This window comes from Mirounga angustirostris, unplaced genomic scaffold (assembly GCF_029215605.1).
Source record: "Mirounga angustirostris isolate CCGP_5_RB_7025 unplaced genomic scaffold, mMirAng1.0.hap1 SCAF_11, whole genome shotgun sequence".
Taxonomy (NCBI): domain Eukaryota; kingdom Metazoa; phylum Chordata; class Mammalia; order Carnivora; family Phocidae; genus Mirounga; species Mirounga angustirostris.
This window is the reverse complement of record NW_026991719.1, coordinates 36,329,019-36,348,550: the sequence shown is the minus strand read 5'-3', so window position 1 is coordinate 36,348,550 and position 19,532 is coordinate 36,329,019. Positions and strand designations below refer to the sequence as shown.

The 19,532-nt window shown below is 39.9% G+C and overlaps 1 protein-coding gene across 8 annotated transcripts in view; it reads left to right on the top strand.

Moving 5' to 3' along the window:
• CASK (calcium/calmodulin dependent serine protein kinase) overlaps positions 1-19,532 on the top strand; it is a 344,800-nt gene that overhangs the window by 201,386 nt on the left and 123,882 nt on the right. For all 8 annotated transcript variants that reach the window (XM_064573940.1, XM_064573938.1, XM_064573945.1 and 5 more), the window contains exons 6-7: positions 9,793-9,895; positions 16,005-16,180. In XM_064573940.1, coding sequence (XP_064430010.1) covers positions 9,793-9,895; positions 16,005-16,180 — 279 coding nt within the window. The remainder of the gene's footprint in view (positions 1-9,792; positions 9,896-16,004; positions 16,181-19,532) is intronic.

Sequence of the window (19,532 nt, the reverse complement as noted above, 5' to 3'; positions counted from 1 at the left end):
GTTCTGAGCATGTTTAAGGTAGGCTGGGCTAAGCTACGAGATTCGGGAGGCTAGGTGTATTAAGTGCATTTTCAACTTACAGTATTTTCAACTTACAGTGGATTTACCGGGACATGACCCCATTGTAGATTGAGGAAGATCTGTAATCTTTTTCTGGTTCTTCCCTCCCATGAGCCTTTTCCGATTCATTCTGAGCTTTCTACTTTCTGTCTCTTCTGTTCTTAGCTCATTCTCATGTATCTTCTTCCTCCTTTATTGGTAGCTTAGCTTGTTCTTTATATAAAGATAGAAGTAGAAAAGCATAAATAAATGGATACGTTTGTCTGGCACCATCTATTACTGATATCACCATCCTCTCTTTATCTGAATCCCAACCCTGGTTAAATTCAGCTCACCACCTGCTCCAGACCTGAACCCTGCTGGCTGAAATGAGGGCTACTAGGTATACACCCAATCGTGTTGATTGTTCTCACTTCACATTCATGACCACAAACCTCAAGTGGGCCTCTGTGCTGCCAGCAGTCCTGCTGTATTTCCTTTGTCTGTTGGTTCTCAAAGCATGGCTCCCCCCAATAACATCAACGTCACTCAAGAACTTGTTAGAAATGCATGTTCTTGACCTCATCCCAGACCTTGTGAATCAGAAACTCTGGGGGTGGAAGCCAGCAAATCTGTGTGACTCTGAGGCTGAAGTTTGAGAACCACTGCCTTAGTCAATTCATTGTCCCATTGTTTGAAAATATTTTTTCACACCTTCACACTTCTCAAGTTGCCAACAACCCCCTCTCCTTCCCCACTCCCGCCGGATGATCACTTTTATTTCAGTGTAAATAGAAAACAGAAGTACTCAGAAGAGAACTTCCTCATATTCCTACATCCCCATCTGCTTGCATCTACAGGTGCTCCTGGACCCTGCCTTCTTCACTGTCGCTGGGGCCAACCCCTCTCCCCACCTGCACATTATATCCCATCCCTTTCCCCTGGAGCTGTATATTCCTCTCCACAGGGTCTTTCCCATCAGCACACAAATGTCTCTCTCTCAGAGACAAAAACAAATCTCCCTGAAAATCTTGAGATGCTGCTATGGAGCCGTCAATCATATTATTATGTGAAACTTTTGAATATTTATAGGTATTTTCTTATTTTCATAAAAGATAACGAAACAATGGAAGGATAAACCAAAAAATAATACAAATACTTACAAAAGAGGAAGGAGAGATTAAGGGGAAGGAGAAGGTACAAAAGCTAGACCTCTCTGAATGGAATTTGTTTACAGTTTTGACTTTGGAATTATATACATGTTTTATTTTTTTAAAGATTTTATTTATTTGAGACAGAGCATGAGTGGGGCGGGGGGTGGTGGGTAGGGGCAGAGGGAGAGGGACAAGCAGACTGCCTGCTGAGCAGTGAGCCCGATGTGAGGCTCAATCCCAGGACCCCGGGATCATGACCTGAGCCGAAGGCAGACATTTAACAGACTGAGCCACCCAGGCACCCATGTATATGTTTTATATAATCAAAACATCAAATCAAGTCAAAATCTAATTCAAACAAATTGGCCTCACTGGGTAACAAACTGAAAGCATAACCACAAGGAGAATTCTTTTATTTTTTTTTATTTTTTTTATTTTTTTTTTTATTATGTTATGTTAGTCACCATACAGTACATCATTAGTTTTTGATGTAGTGATCCACGATTCATTGTTTGCGTATAACACCCAGTGCTCCATGCAATGTGTGCCCTCCATAATACCCATCACTGGGTTAACCCATCCCGCCAACCCCCCCCCAAAACCCTCAGTTTCTCAGTGAACCATGAGAGACTATGGACTCCGAGAATTCTTTTAAATGACTTTAAAATCGGGTGGTTTTGGGGGCGCCTGGTGGCTCAGTTGGTTTAACGTTCAACTCTTGATTTCACCTCAGGTCATGATCTCATGGTTGTGAGATAGAGCCCCACATTGGGCTCCGCACTTAGCAGGGAGTCTGCTTGAGAGTCTTTCCCTCTCCCTCTACCCTTCTCCCCACTCATGCTTTCTCTCTCTCTCTCTTTTAAATAAATAAAATCTTTTATAAAAATACGGTGGGGTTGGGGTTTGTTTTTTTTGTTTTTTGTGTTTTTTTTTTTTTTTTTACATATTTTAGACTTGGAGAAAAGTTCTGATAGTAATACAAAGAATTTCCATCACCTTTCACTCAGATTCCCCATGTTAATATTTTTGTACATTTGTTTTATCTTTCTCAGTTTTTCACTCTTCTCTCTTTGTCCATCTATATAGTTCCTAAAAATAAGGAATTCTCTAAATAGCCACAGTAAAATAATCAAAATCAGGGAATTTATGTAATCTACAGACCTCGTCCCAGTTTCATCAAGTGTCCTAATAATATCCTTTTATAGCAAAAATAAAAACAAGATTATATATCGCATTTTAGCTGTTCAGTCTCTTCTGTCTCCTTTGATCCCTTTCATCTGAAACAGTATTTGAAGAATATGGGCATGGGCCTGGTACTTTCTAGAATGCCCCTCAGTTTGGGTTGGTCTGATGTTTCCTCATGATTTGACGCAGTTATGTCCTTTGGCACGAATACCACAGAGTGTTGCTGAGTGCTTGTCGGTGAAGAAAGCACATACTCTTAATTAGTCCCACTATTAGCAGTAGTAACTTTTATAGGAGTGTCTGCCACGTTGCTCCTCTGGAAAATTACTATTTTACCTTTTGTAATTAATAAGTATCCTGTGGGGAGCTACTCTGAGATTATACAAATATCTGTCACTCTTCAAACTTTTACCCACTAGTAACTACCTTTTGATGGTTCTCACTTGAATCCATTATCATGATGATAACTGCCAAATAGTGATTTCTAATGCCAGAATTTCTTCTACATTTATTAACTGATTTTCTACTTACATGAAAGTTTTTCCTTCTCTCTATTTACTTATTTATATCAGCACGGACTCATGGATTCTTACTTTATTCAATAGCGAAAATTTGACTGGACATCCCTGGTAGGATATATCATAAGGACAAAAAGAACCACAAAAAAATTTTAAACAGCATACGGTGGTTTTGTTGTTACTGGTAATGTGTACTTTTATACACACACCCTAGGGGATAAAGCAAATGAGTAATTGTGTTAATGTCATTAGGTACCAACATTACTTGACAAAATCAAAGAAGTCAAGTAAAAACTCTATGTAAAAAAAAAAACCTATATATCAGTAGGAATTGATTTATTTTTCTCCTTCCAAAAAGTACATATTTTTTAGCACTGTCCATTGAAAAGTCAAAGCAGGGATAACCCAGTAATAATAATATACCAAATACCCATATTGTGAATTTAAGTACCATTTCCCACTAAACAGAAATGGGACTCCTTGGAGAAATGGTTGGTTCCAGATCTGGGGCAAGAAATGGACAAGACAGACCTCAGACATCTTCTGCCTGAAAGCGAGGAACTTACCAGACTTTAGAGTCTTAGAAAAGGGCATAAGAGCTGACTTAAAAGAGCTCCTGCTGGCTAAAAAAACGGGATAATTTGAGCATCAAAATGAATAATGACTGTAATTGGTTTAAATGTATCAAATATATAAAAACCTATAAATTCACGGGGCGCCTGGGTGGCTCAGTTGTTAAGCATCTGCCTTCGACTCGGGTCATGATCCCAGGGTCCTGGGATCAAGCCCTGCATTGGGCTCCCTGCTCCGCAGGAAGCCTGCTTCTCCCTCTCCCCCTCCCCCTGCTTGTGTTCCCTTTCTCGCTGTGGCTCTCTCTGTCAAATAAATAAATAAAAATCTTTAAATTAAAAAAAAAACCTATAAATTCACAATAATACCCAAAAACCCTTCATTGATCACCTTTGGAGGTTGCCTGGCAACCAACTTGTTATTCTGGAAATCGCTCATAGCAGCTTTATTCATAATATCCCCAAACTAGACACAGCCCAAATGTCCCTCAGTAGGAGAATGGACAAACTGTGGTATATTCATACAAGGGAATATTTACTCAGCAATAAAACAAATGAACCACTGATCACAACAAAATGGATGAATCTCAGAAACATGCTGAGTGAGAGAAGCCTTACATAAAAGAGTACATACTATATGGCTTTGTGTATATGCAGTTCTAGTATAAGCAAAACAAACTTTCTTTTGTTTTTTCAGAATAAGCAATACTTGCTTATTCTAAAAAATATCAGAATAGTCATTTGCACTGGGGGTGTAGCAGCAGAGATTGAGTGGTGAGAGGATGAGGGAGGTTTTTGGAATGAAAACATGTTGATAGGGATACAGGTTACACAGTTCTATGCAAGCTGTCAAAACTCTCCAATGGTACTCTTAAGATTTGTGCATTTCACGGCATATAAATTTTATCTTAAACTTAATTTTAAATATTAAACTCAAGGGGTGCCTGGGTGGCTCAGCTGGTTAAGCATCTGACTCTTGATTTTGGCTCAGGTCATGATTTCAGGGTTGTGAGATTGGGTCCCACATCAGGCTCCACACTTTGTGGAGTCTGCTTAAGATTCTTTCTCTGCCCCTCTGTCCCCACCCTGCACGCACGCTCGCTCTCTCAAAAAAAAAAAAAAAATTAAACTCTAATGACGTACTGAATTACAGTGAAAAGATGGAGTGATGATTGGATAGTGGGATGAATAGATAGATATTTGATAAAGCAAATGTAGCAAAATGTTCATTGTAGAATCTATGTGGTGAGTATGTGGCTATTTACAGTTCTTTCAGTTTTCTCTGTTTTTGATAGTCTTCATAACAAAATACTGGGGAAAACCTCCATTTTGGAACCCCTAATTATGGAGCTGGGCATCATTGGCTGCCAAAAATCATGAAAGAAATGTCAGTGGTGAACTTTGTAAAAATGGATCAAGGCAGACAATACCTGAACCCACTGACCAATCCTGTTGCTAAAAGTAGGACAACCAGGGGCGCCTGGGTGGCTCAGGTGGTTAAGCGACTGCCTTCGGCTCAGGTCATGATCCTGGAGTCCCGGGATCGAGTCCCGCATCGGGCTCCCTGCTTGGCGGGGAGTCTGCTTCTCCCTCTCACCCTCCTCCTTCTCATGCTCTCTGTCTCTCATTCTCTCTGTCTCAAATAAATAAATAAAATCTTAAAAAAAAAAAAAAAGTAGGACAACCAGACATTATGTTCTTCCTGATATGTTATAAAAAACTAAAGTATTAGTGTAAAAAAAACTAAAATTGAACGTGAATCTAATCAAGCTTCTAGATCTAACTACCAATTTACAGAAAACACAGGAACATGTTAAATGATACCATGTAGGTCCTGTTAGCCAAGTCCAGATTGTAGATGATTCCACAGGGGAAATTACCTCCTATCTTAATGAATCAATGGCATGAATGTTTTTTAAAAAGGTAAGAGGAGGATATGGTATAGAGTCAGAGAGATATAAGACCTATAACCATCAAATGCAATGTATGGACCTTAAATACCATTTTGAACTAACCAACTGTAAAAAAAAGAAAAAGAAAAAGAAAAAATCTTTGAGATAGTCAAGGAAATTGAATGTGGATTGGTATTAGATGATATTTAAGAATTGTTCATTGTATTGGATGTGATAATATGGTTATTTTCTCAAGTCATCTGTTAGAAATACTGAACTAATAAAAGGTGAAATGAGGGCGCCTGGGTGGCTCAGATGGTTGGGCGTCTGCCTTCGGCTCAGGTCATGATCCCAGCGTCCTGGGATCGAGTCCCGCATCGGGCTCCCTGCTCCTTGGGAGCCTGCTTCTCCCTCTGCCTCTCTCTCTCTCTCTCTCTCATGAATAAATAAATAAAATCTTTAAAAAAAAAAAAAAAGGTGAAATGATACTTGTTTTAAAAGACTTCAACAAAGGGGCACCTGGGTGGCTCAGTTGGTTAAGCGACTGCCTTCGGCTCAGGTCATGATCCTGGAGTCCCGGGATCGAGTCCCGTATTGGGCTGCCTGCTCAGTGGGGAGTCTGCTTCTCCCTCTGACCCTCCCCCCTCTCGTGCTCTCTCTCTCATTCTCTCAAATAAATAAAATCTTTAAAAAAAAAAAAAAGAAAGAAAGACTTCAACAAAAACAATGGGGATAGGCGAAACAAGAATAGCAGAATGTCAATAACTGTTAAAGCTGGGAGATGGGGGTGGGGGCACCTGGGTGGCCCAGTTGGTTAAGCGGCTGCCTTCGGCTCAGGTCATGATCCCAGGGTTCTGGGATCGAGCCCCACGTTGGGCTCCCTGCTCAGCGGGAAGCCTCCTTCTTCCTCTCCCTCTGCTGCTGCTCCCCTGCCTGAGCACACGCTCTCTCTCGCTCTCTCTCTCAAATAAATAAATAAAATCTTTTTAAAAAGGTACATGGAAATTTAATAATCTGCTTTCTCTAATGGCAAATACTAAAAAGTTTTTAAAAGGAAACTTCCTTGGCTTCTCATTCTCTTTTAGCTACATTCCATTCCCATCTCTCTGTTCCTAGTACAGTAAGGTTTTGAAAGATACTTGAATTTACTATCTCCACATCATCTCTTCCCATTTTTCTTGAACCTGATCCAATGGAGATTTTTGTCTATATCATCCCACCAAAACCCCTCTTATCCAGGTCACCAGGGACTTCCAGGTTGCCAGATCTAATGGTCTGTTCTCAGCTCTCATCTTAAATGGCCTCTCACTAGCATTGCAGGACACCATACTGCTCTGATTTCCCGCCTGCTTCACTGTCTAGGCAGTCTTCCTTTGCTAGATTGTTGTCATCTTCCTGACCTCAAACATTGCTGTGCACCAAATCTCATTCCTCCGACCTCTTATCTTTTTTTTCTAAGATTTTTAAAATTTATTCATTTGAGACAGAGAATGAGCAGGGGAGAGAGGGAGAGGGAGAAGCAGAAGCAGACTCCCCACTGAGCCGGGAGCATGATGTGGGGCTCGATCCCAGGACCTAGAGATCATGACCTGAGCCAAAGGCAGACGCTTAACCATCTGAGCCACCCAGGCGCCCCACCCCCTTCTCTTTCCTACTGGCAGTCCGGGGGCTATAAACACTGTGTGCGGGGTGCCTGGGTGGCTCAGTCGTTAAGCGTCTGCCTTTGGCTCAGGTCATGATCCCAGGGTCCTGGGATCGAGGCCCACATCGGTCTCCCTGCTCCATGGGGAGCCTGCTTCTCCCTCTCCCACTCCCCCTGCTTGTGTGCCCTCTCTTGGTGTGTCTCTGTGTGTCAAATAAATAAATAAAATCGTTAAAAAAAAAAAAAACACTGTGTGCTTTTGATCCCAAATTTATATCTCTAATTCCGGCCTTCCCTCTCCCATCTTTTAAGATCTCACACCCAATTTGTACAAAACCAAATTCTTGATCCCTCTTATAAACTCTTCCTTCTGTGTTCCCAGTTTTAGTAAATGGCATCTTCATTTTCATTCAGTTGCTCAGAACAGAAACTTAAGTTGTCATACTTACCTCTTTCTCTCACATCCCATATCCAGCAGCAGTGCCCGTCAGCCTAACCTTTAGAACGTATCCTGAATTTGACCACTTCTTGCCATCACTGCTTCTGTCACTCTATAATTCAAATCCCCATCTTCTCTTGCCTGGACAACCACAGAAGCCTCCTACCTGGTACCTTTTCTTCCACTCTCATGCCCTTGCAATCTCTTCTCCACACAACAGCCCAAGTGATTCTTTCAAAACCTGAAACTGCTCATAATGCTCCCCTGCTCACAACTTTCTAATGGTTTCCCATCTCACTCAGCATAAAACCCAGGGTTCTGGCCATGACTCCAAGCCCCAGACCATAGAGCCTTTGACCATTTGGATCACATTTCCTACCACTCTTCCCCTGCTCATTTTTTCCCTCCAACACAGTGGCTTCCTTACTGTTCTCCAAACACACCAACCCTCCTCATGCTTCTAGGTCTTTGCACTTACTATCCTATTCCACCCTCCTGGAACCTGCTTCCACATGACCCATTCTGCCCCTTCATTCTGGTCTGGGCTCAGATACTACCGTATTAGAGAATCCTTCTCTGACCCAACCCCTTTACTAAATAGCAGCTCCCTAGTCTCCAAACCTATAACATTGACCTCCACCAACTTTTACCTCATGCGCTTAACACTGCCCAGTCTCTTATATTCATTTATATGTATTGGTTTCCTTTGTTTCTATCTTCCAATTTTATGACTTAAGGATTTATTGAGAATGACAGAATCCATACTCTGATGAGAATTACATAAATCTTAGTGTAACATTAAGTTAAGAATAAATGTAGTCAACAAACTATAAAGGGTATACTTTGGGATTCTGATTTAAGCTTCTACTTCTCCTTAATAAGCTGATAGAACTGGCCAGGAGACCCTGGCTAGGTTTAGTTTATAGTTTCTTCTTCTGCATCATGCCCCTCCTTTTCTAGGTTTGTTCATTTATTGCACCCCACACTAGACTCAGGCTAGGGCTATCACTTTCTTCTTCGTCGTCTGTGTCATCCATCTCTATTTAAACCAACCAAAAGTTCTTATGAAGAGCAGTCTCTATCAGTTGGTTTCTGCAGAGCTTTGCTTGCTTTCCCATAAACCCTCCCGGCTACTTTGTTTCATCTCTCTCTCTCTCTCTCTCTCTCTCTCTCTCTCTTTCTCATATGCACGTTTATATTTAAGGGCTCATCTTTCTTTGTGTTAGAGCCTCTGTTGTAAGGTCTTTAAATGTCTTTGGACCAAAAAAAGTAACTTCCAAAGTAGAACCCTGATGCTTTCATTGAACAGAGTAAGGATCCCTCACACTTTTCTGCATCATTGTCAAACATCTCTCTGGGTGCACCAGTTCAGAGTTTTATTGCACAGGATTGGGGGGGGGCACTATCATATAGGCTAAACTGAGCTAAAACTATGTCATGTTATAAATGAGCAAGTATGGGAAAGAACAAAAATACTTTCCATGCCTAAAGAAGCTTGCTTTTTTTCACTAACCCATATTTTAAAAGCAGGTCATATGTGACATCCGTCATATTGGGGAGCATAGTATTTGAGCAGAGACCAAAGGTCCACACAGTTAAATGCTTTCCTGAGACCAGGTCCTACAGAGAGACTCTCATTGTGACCACGAAGCATATGATTCTTAGGGAGCCCTGGTCACACAGCTACTCCTTGGGAAGGATGTCTTTGCCCTGGACCAGAGGCCAGCCAAGTCGTCTCCTCTCTTCCTTCCCATTCCCGCAAAGAGGAAGGGCAGGTCCAGAGAAAAGACATGCCCAGGGAGAACATCGAATTCCCTGGGAGCCAGGTTCAGTTAAAGTCATTAAATCTGGCTCTTCTTACTTGGGGATGGAATGAATAAAGTAAAGCAAGAGGATGATAGGAGGGTGGACAAAGAAAGAGCCATTAGCATCCCCTAAGGACTAAGATACAGTGGCTCTGTAGGTAAAGTCAGAGGTTTCAAGAAACATTTTGGCAAGAGGTGTAAAAAATATTTTTCCTTAAATGTAGGCTATGAGAAAAAAAAAGAATATTGCACGAAAAGGTAGAAAATACATCTGCCATACTTGAACACTCCTGCTTCCTGAGTAATTCTTAGCACCTACCCTACTCTTAGAAGCAAATAGTCCCTGAAAAACGTTTGATAAAACAGGTAAGTCTTTGGAGAAATCAACCTGAAGTGAGAATAGCACAAATAATTCAAACATCCAAAATAATTCCAGGAGTTTTTAATGTATTACTATACAGTCATGTTATTCAGTTTTGTGTAAATTGAATTGCTCATCTCTAATTAATCCTTATCTTTGGTTTGTTGTTTGTCTGTTTTTCTTTCCAGCCCCACTGTGTTCTCCTCGCCTCAAAGGAAAACTCGGCACCTGTTAAACTTGGGGGCTTTGGGGTAGCTATTCAATTAGGGGAGTCTGGACTTGTAGCTGGAGGTAAGAACGCTTTTTTAAAAATTTCCTTCAAAACCTGGTCACTTTCAGCCTAGTGTAAAACTTTCAAACTAAATATTAGCTCATCCTCAGTGTTTCATACCCATTCCACCCCCTACCCCACCCCCAAGAAAGTCTATCATAGTTTTGAATTTAATAACTGTAGTTATAACTAGAATTTTAGTACCTTAAGAATAGACTCTGTGCTTTTATTCTTTGTATTCCCACCACTTGGCAGAGAAGTGACCCTGCATACAGAGATTAAAACAGTGTTGGAAGAAGGTGTTATCTGGGGCAAAGTGACTTCTTTTTTTTTTTTTTTTAATTTATTCATGAGAGACAGAGAGAGAGACAGAGGCAGAGGGAGAAGCAGGCTCCCCGCAGAGCAGGGAGCCCGATGTGGGACTCGATCCCAGGACCCTGGGATCATGACCTGAGCCGAAGGCAGACGCTTAACTGACTGAGCCACCCAGGCGTCCCTGGGGCAAAGTGACTTCTAAAGTTGAACTGGCCAGGGAGACCTGGCTGGCTCAGTCAGTGAAGTACACGACTCTTGATCTTGGGGTTGTGAGTTCAAGCCCCACATTGGGCATAGAGCTTACTTAAAAATAATAAAGTTGAACTGGCCAAACAAAGTCCATTTTAAAGCCTATAGATTAACCACTTTCAGGTTTACATTAGTGGCTAATGTTTAATTTCATATTGTTTTCCCCTTTTTATTTATGAAAGAGTCCTGCTCAAGCCATCAATCTGTGTATTTGGGAAGAGCAAGCAGATGTAAATGCAGACTGATTTTTTTTATTAGCCAAGGCAAAACATAATTAGAAAATTCCCATGCCAGAAACAAAAGTATAAAAGTTAAAAATAGAAATTTTCTCCAGTAGCATGCAGAGGTGGATGCTGATTCCAGATTCAGGAATTTGGGTTTTTATTTATTCCCTTCAATAGACTCCAGCTCAGAATGCTGCCCTGTTTTTAGTTCTGTTCCTTAGCTTTGCAAATGACTTAGTTCTTCAGTCTACAAATTATCAGTCTTCTAGTCATGCCTTCGATTTTCCATCTCCAGATAATGCCAGCCTTCACAAAGAAGAAAAATATAAAAAATATCAGCAGAACCTTTTTGAACCTGTCATCTTCCATGAATACTTATATTAAGTTCAAATACCTGACAAATGATAAATATCAAAACAATAATCCATTACACAGGATATTTCATTCAATTTAATACACTATTACTAACACATCAAAGCAGCGTTAACATAGACCATCTTCTGAAAAATGAGCCAGGAGTCATAGTCGTATTCTTTAAATTGTTATTTCATCACATTGCCCTCTAAAATTAAATTATGTCTAGATTTTCTTCTAATTTTGCATTTTCTTCAAGCTAATCATTTCCAATAATATGAAAAATTGCAAGTTGAGTATAGTTTTAATAACTGATTTTTTTTTCCTAATTCAAAACTTCCATCTGTGATTAGAAGGACTAATCATAGGATCAGGTAGTAGCACATCATTTAATCGTAGACTCATTGAATCTCAGGATTCCAAGGGGGCCTTAACTTCTCCAGGCTTATAACCAGTGATCGCATTCCTTCATAAAATTCCCAGCGAAAGGTTGAGCTCTGGTTTAATTCCTCACATAGCAAAGAATTCACTGTGTTCCAGGACTGTATTTCCATTTTTAGAAACCTTAAGTCCTGAAACATTCATCTTCACATTGAGCGGAAATCTATCTTCTTAATCACTTACACCCAGTGGTGCTAATTGTGACTTTTGAAGCCACACTGAACAATTTTCCTCCTTCCACATGAGAACCATTCAGATGTTTAAAGACAATATCGTGTACCCCTAAGTCTTATCCAAATTAACTTGCCTAGGTTAATTTAGCCATTCCTCACATAAACTGGTGCAAACTCTCATGGTGTGCAAAGGACGGAGCCAAAACCGAGCACAACTGTAGGTACAGTCCAGCGCACAGGAGCTTGGGACTGTTGCTTCTTTTGCTGTGAGCCTTATATTTCTATCAGCCTCCCCAGATTGCATTAGCTTCTTGGACAGCCACATAACACCACTGGCTCATACTGATCTTGCAATTAACTACAACTCCCAAGTTGTGTTTAAACAATTGTTGCTATTAAACCAACTCTCTTAAATCTGATATTTTTACAGATCACCCCTCTGTAAAGACTACACAACTATAGGGGCGCCTGGGTGGCTCAGTTGGTTAAGCATCTGACACTTGGTTTTGGCTCAGGTCGTGATCTCAGGGTTGTGGGATCGAGCCCCACATCAGGCTCCACGCTCACCAGGGAGTCTGCTTGGGATTCTCTGCTTCTCTCTCTCTCAAATAAAAATAAATAAATCTTTTCTTAAAAAGACTACACAGTTATAACAAGTAACTTCTGATGATTACATCCCCAAGACTGATGGGATGAAATGAAATGACACAAAGTCCTTTTATATGTTCTATACTGGCCACATATAATGGCTTTGTTTCTCTTTGTCTGGATCCATATCCTGTTAATATTCAAAGTGGTATCAGCTTCATATTTTACCATGCATCTTGATTGAAGGGGAAAAACAGATTCGTTAGATTTACCTAGACATCTTCTCCACGTTAATCTACTTTCCTAAAGTCCTTGAGCCTTTCTCCTAAATTGTATGTTTTTAAAGCTGATTTTGAACCTACAGTGTGTCAGTTGTACAAAATTTATTTTTCTCAGTGCTTCTAGAATTAAAATACTTTCTGATGGTCAGAATGTCATTTCTTAACGTATCTTTCCTTCCAGTCTTGAAATAACTACTTGAAGCATTATAGTGTCTTTAAAAATACACCATATGTAGACAAGGGATAAATGATTTCTCTTAGAGAAAGCTTTCTTATTGTTTAAGGTACTTGTGAAATTACATTAATATTAGCTCATTTGCTAATGCTTATTAACAGAAAGCTATTTTCCTGTCAGTTGGAATCTTTGATTACTCAGTAGAATAGAAATAGAAAAGAATTCTCTCCTTTATATGTTCCATATAGTAGAAACCACTTACATGTATTTGCACTTAACCTACCTGAAGTTCCGCTATTTGGAAAACTCACCTATGCAGAAGATAACTAGGATCCTACAAAAAAATTATTTTTGCAGCCAGACATTTCTTGACCTTAATACCCATTCATGGGCCTCTCAAATGGGCATCTAAGAGCATACTCTTTGAAGCTGGCATGCTGCCATTTTTCATAGTTTTATGGTTTCATGTGCCTTCATACCTGGCACCTGCTACTCCCTCTGGTTGGAATACCTTTTGTCATTTTCTGTATCTATTTAACTCTTACTGCTCCTGAAGGCTGAGAGACTGAGCTAACAAACCTCCCCTCTTAAAAGCAAGCTGATCTTCACCATCCCAAGTTAGGTAGCCCTGTTCCTTCTCTTCCATATTACCGTAACTATCTGGGCTACATACCTCCATGTAGTATTTGTTGCAGGGATTTGTAATCATATCAAAGACTGAGCTTTAGGAGGACAAGAGGCATCACGGCTTATCCTTCTGTATGTCCACAGCACCTCCCACTGTGTCTAGGACCCAAGCAGGCACTTGGGAAATGGGAAATTGTTTCTAAATGAAAGAACCTGCTTGCTAATCAGTTCTGGTTAATAGCAGATTTTATGCAACAAATTAGGAGAAGACAAGGCTAGAGAAAGCACAGTGAGAGAAAAGACACAAAAGCCTGACAGAAAAAGTATGTTGAGCAGATACCAAAATGTACACAGCATAGCCCCCTTTTAATACTGAAGAACTCAACCCTTGCTTACCTATGAAGTTCCTGAGGGCATTTTCTGTTCTGTGGCATAGTTCTTTCATTGATAGCCACAAGACAGTCATCTTGAGTCATCAAGAAAAGGTTGCGTTATGCGCATCTCGTGTAAAAGAAGTCAGAAAATTGTAGAAAGATAACCATCCAAAATTAAAAAGCTTTGGGTGTGTAAAGATTCAAGTCCTAGCTATTCAAAACCACTCCTTACCTGAGGTTCTAGGTAGAGAGGTCTTATTATATTATCCCAAAGTCTAATATTTAAATATTTAAATGTATATCTGAAGTATGTCATACACAGTGACATTTAATATGGCTTGGTAATTGACCACAAAATTCTAAGAACAGGAAGTCAAAGTCATAAAAATCAAGTGACCACAAAGAAGGAAAAGTCAAGCTATCACAAACAACGAGTCCAGGGAGGTTGGTGTACATTAAAGGTTAACTCTAGTCCTTTACATTTGACTGATCTGCACAAAATACTGTAAAAAGCTCATTCCTATATATTCTTTCCTCCATCATCCCTGAGCAAATTCTTGAACCAAAAGACATGTATGTTCCTTAAGGATGAACACTAATTCTCCACAGTGGAGTAGTCTTCGATCCAGATAAATGGAGAGAAGCTTCTTTTTGAGTTGTTTGGCTCTTTCTTGTGTAGGAAGTGGTAGGAGTCAAGTTGAGTTTCAAAATATCATGGTACCCGCACCCTCACTGGTACCTTGATCTCTTGCCCTGCTTTTCCCAGCCCCTGCTATCAGCACAAGGCGAATTCTCCAGTGGCCCCACTCTGACCAAGGCTGTTAATGAAGTACGAGGCTTAGCTCTCATCGTTTGACCTTCTTTGTGTTACCAGAGGAAGCAAAATGAGGCAATGGGGAATAAAAATCCTCCCTTCTAACCAGTACAGCTTCCACTGGTCTACTGCACATTTTAAATGAAAATATTTTCATTCTCTGAACCCCAAAGTTAACCTATTATGTGGGAAGAGAGGAACCATAATGATCCAAAGCAAAGGAATATCCCCAGTACACAAGCTAAGAGCTGCTTTATCCTTCACCATCCCAACCAAGTTTTGACAGTCACTAACTGGACCTTATGGTATATTTTCTCTAGCTAGATTAGAAGATCTGTAAGGTCTTGTCTTTTCTTTTTTTTTTTTTTTAAACTCTAAACCACAATTCTGAGCTCTAGGTAAAGTATTGTGCAGTCTTCAAAGTAACAATTACCTTGGACTCAGTATGATGAGAGAGAAGGGGTAGGGGAAGGAGGGAGGAAAGGGGGAGAAGGCTGGGGCCTGCCCACAAGACGAGCTGCCGAATCTGGTGGGGAGTGCCCCTTCCATGGTTATTTCCCTGCAGGGCACAGCCTTTCTTCTACAGTAGAAGAAAAGACTCCCTTAGGGATACTGAGGTAAAGATGATTACCAGTGTGCAAATAACTGCTATCAGACTCCTTCCTGAAAGCCAACATTGTTGGGTGGGGGTGGGAGAAAACTCTTTAAAGAAGATGGAGGCCAAAGGGGATTGAATGAAAGGAGCTTCATGACTTTGCTTTGGTTTATGTCCTGTGTCTGCTGTCGTTCCTGCCAAATGTTAACATTCAGAGAAAGCTTAAAAATCCTATAGAAGAGAATATTACTAAGCATTCTTAATTGCTACAGTCAATTCCTAAAATCAATTGAACAGGATTTCAGATTCTGGGTCATATTCCAAATAAAAGTTCTCCGCTTTAGATTTACTTTGAGATTTTCCATTTGGCAGTCAAAAATAGTCTTTTTCTCCATGGATGTCTTCTCCTGCCCTCCCACCCCTGCCCCTACTCTATATTTTTAGTGATTTTCAAACGTGAAAATTAGAAAATTTAAACAACTTCATTAAACAAGAAATAGGTAAGTACCATGCACCCTGCTTAATGAAATAGGCAGTACCAGTATTAGAAAGACAAAGTACCGGGGTGCTTGGCTGGCTCAGTGGTGGAGCATGTGACTCTTGATCTCAGGGTTATGAGTTCAAGCCCCATGTTGGGTGTAGAAATGACTTAAAAATAAAATCTTTAAATAAAAAAAGAGGAAGAAGACAAAGTATCTATCCTGGGCTCAGTATTTTCAAGAAGTGATTAGATAATTTTTTTCCTTCTGCTTTTTTTTTCCCCTTTGATTTTATGGAGGAGGGAGGAGGTAGTAAGAGAATATTTATATTGTTAAACTTTTCCTTCAGACTGTTATTGTTCTATTTTCAGTTTTCAAATGAGAAAAAAAAGGCCATTTTATGTAAACATTTTTCCTTGATGTTGTTGTTTTAAATGTAGGACGTGTTGGAACACCTCATTTTATGGCCCCAGAAGTCGTCAAAAGAGAGCCTTATGGAAAACCTGTAGATGTCTGGGGTTGTGGCGTGATCCTTTTTATCCTACTAAGTGGTTGCTTGCCTTTTTATGGAACCAAGGAAAGATTGTTTGAAGGCATTATTAAAGGAAAATATAAGGTAATATTTTATGAACGTTTTATTTTTACATTGAGATTAAATTATTCTGGAAAATATGAAGTTACTGTCTGGACTTCCTGATTGTCATGTAGTTACCCAGTCAGAGAAAAGTTCTTTGCTGACACCATTGAACCCCTAGCCTTGTGAGACAGTATGGGCCTCAAGTAAATTTCAGAATCACTATCAGCTGCACTGTCATCTAGGCAGAAGACAGGAGACTGGCTTTAAAACAACCATGGCCTTCCCCCTCTGTCTGTGCTGTGGCCAAACTCTGTCCCAGGTGTTTGGAACCCAACCCTGTGTTTAGGCTAGAAAGCAGGGACCTTAGTCCTCTTTGATACCGTATCTGTACGTTCAAGTCAACAGTTCAGGAGTCATGGGCCCTCAGATTCACAAAGCCAGTCCTTTTACCATCAATACATTCTAGCAAAACTGCCCATTTGGCTAGGTCGAAGAAATTGGCTGGTGCCCTACTTATTTCAAATAAAATTCTAGTTCAGGGAAAGAATTTGGAATGACCCTTGGAATTTATTATAATAGAATCTGACCTTTTATTTTACCCTGGGTGAGGTGTCCACAAGAGATGTGAGCCCAGGTTTAAAAGTATCCATTCTCTGTGTGGTGACCAAACCTCCTCTTCAGGCTCAGCTGGAAAATAAACTTCTTTGGCCCTTCTTTGTGTAATTTGAGGAAAGGGCTTCATTTTTAAAGCTTTTTGCTTAATTTGTAAAGTGAAAATGGAAATTTCATCCCAGTGATTCAGTAATTCTTTATTATATAGTTAGGATCCGCCTTTATTTGTTTTGCTTTGCCACGCATGTTGTTCCATTTTACGTAGTCAGCTAGCACAGCTGAAAAATTTGCCACTTACATTCCAGGATAAATTGAAATGCCAGGATCACAACTGCATCTCATAATATAATATAGAGCCATTTTGGTATGACTTAAACATTCCTATTCTTCTTTGGCTACCATGGATTGGAAACAGCACAGACTATTCACAGACTTGTGATTAGTATATTATTACTTTCCTTATTAAAAAATTAAAAATTCGTCACTGACACTATGAGTGGCTATACCAAAAAGACCTAAGGTATGCTTGGAAATAAATAAGCTTAAGGTCGGTCTCACTGCCCCAGCTCTTACACTCCATGGCCTATACCATCCCGTATGGCCGAAGAATCAAATGCTGTATATGGGAAACATGGGGGAGTGTGTGTCTGGATACCAGCTCGGCACAGCTTATGTTGGGGAAGTTCTTTTTTGCCCCATATTACTGAAACCCCGACTTTCTATTCAAGAGAAGCACTGTTTCATTTTCAACCATGCCTGGCAACATAAAAACCAAACACACAGGTTCGGGTAACACCAGACTCCAAAACTGTGAGACCTGTTAAGTTTTCTGTTCATTTCCTCCCTAATGTTAGAATTTTATAAGGGACTTGAAGAAAAGGGAGGGGGGAGAAATGAAAGGTGAAGTAGCTTCGGGGTTGTAGCCTTGTCCTTTGAAACCATAAGTGAAACTTGTAGAGGTGAGCAGGTGAAAATGAGTTACACTTTCATTTTTAGGCTTGTGCATCACCAGCTTATAAGAGCCTGCAGGTTTACCTCTTATTTTGGTTGGACAAACTCTGTTAACAGAGAAAGATGTTTGAAATATAGGTTTTTCTGCTTCTCTTAGAGTCAGTTGGCCACTGGAGAATAAAATCAATCCTTCCAAGGTAACTAAATATCTCAGAAACTGCTTGTAAGTAGTCCTCCCCCTCGAATCCCTGGAAGTTTGTGAGTGGCTCTGAGGAATGCGTGGCCATGGCTTTCTGGTCGAATTTGGCCAAGTGAAATCACAGATACTTAACATAGGAAAACAAACACAATTAGCTATGCACCAGCATAATAATAATGCTAGCAGTAATGATAGCTGCCTCACACATAGCACTTAGTATGTGCCGGGAACTGTGCTAAGCACTCCTATGAACTCATTTTACCCACCCAGCGACTTCTGACATGGTACCATATATTAAAATCTCCCACCTGCCTTTTGGAGCTACATATTTGCTAATAATAGAATCTTCCTTTATGTTAGTTCACTTGCTAACTTCCTGGTTTCCAAGACAATGTGCTTTGTTCCAACGGCCTCTGGTATTTGATTTTCTCTATTTTTAAAGCATTGGATAGTTTTGTTTGTTTCCTTGTAAGAAATTTGGACCGTTCACACATGCCAAAAATTAAATGATTTTTAAACCCCCATTCTTAGTATTATAGTAAGTCAGATGGACGTAACAGCTATATCATAATTTCTGCACCTGAAGGTTTGAAGCCTTGAGGTTAATAACTTATTTACTCTTTTACTTGGCTAGCCTTACCTCTCACTTGGATTCACGGCTTTTTTTTTTTTTTTTTTTTTTTTTTTTATACAAAAGCCCCACATTTTCAGCAGCTTCGTTTGAAGTATAGATCCATCTCTACCATCAGTGATAAACCTGGTGGGCCTTACATATATGTGTGTGTGTATATGTGTATATATACATACATATGTGTGTATATGTATATATATACATACCTATGTGTGTATGTATACACACACACATACTGTGCTGTGATTCTGTCAGCATTTATTTTTACATTTTTTTGTTACTGAAAATTTCAAACAAACAAAAATAGTAGAAATAACAGTACAGTGAACCCCCAGCTTCAATACTTAGCAACATCTAGCCAATCTGGTTTTATCTATATTCCACATACGACCAGATTATTTTGAAGCCAACCTCAAAAATATAGTTTCATCACCCCAGTGCTTTAAGAACTATGAGCAAAATCCTTGATCTCTGGGGGCATTTTCAAGAAAATCTTGATGGCATCTTTTAAAAACTGTCATAGTTTATCAACTACTGGTGGTCTTACATGATTTTCCTTTAACTTTTTATTCTCATTTGCTAGTTTACTTGATCTTTTCAGGTAGATATCTGAGACTACTATTTGCCTGGAATATATGCTAACATTTAATATCAATGAACTTTCTTATAAAAGACAAAAATATATTTCTCAAAGTATGTACAAGATGCAGTGCCATCTTCTTTGTTATACATAGCCAGTTGGTAGCTCCACATCAGGAGTCGAAGCACCCATGGATTTAGTATACAAAGAAGTGAGAGTGTTCTGTTGTCCTGTTTTGTTCCCCTTATAAACTCAACCTCCCAGATTAATTTCAGCTACTCTTTCAGCCAAAGGAAGAGGAAAAGCCTGGATCAGACTCTCTCATAAATACGATGAGGGCATATACTTCTCAACCTCTACTCACCTCAGAAATCTTACCACCACTTTCAGATGACCTCTCAACCCCTTTCCCCGAGGA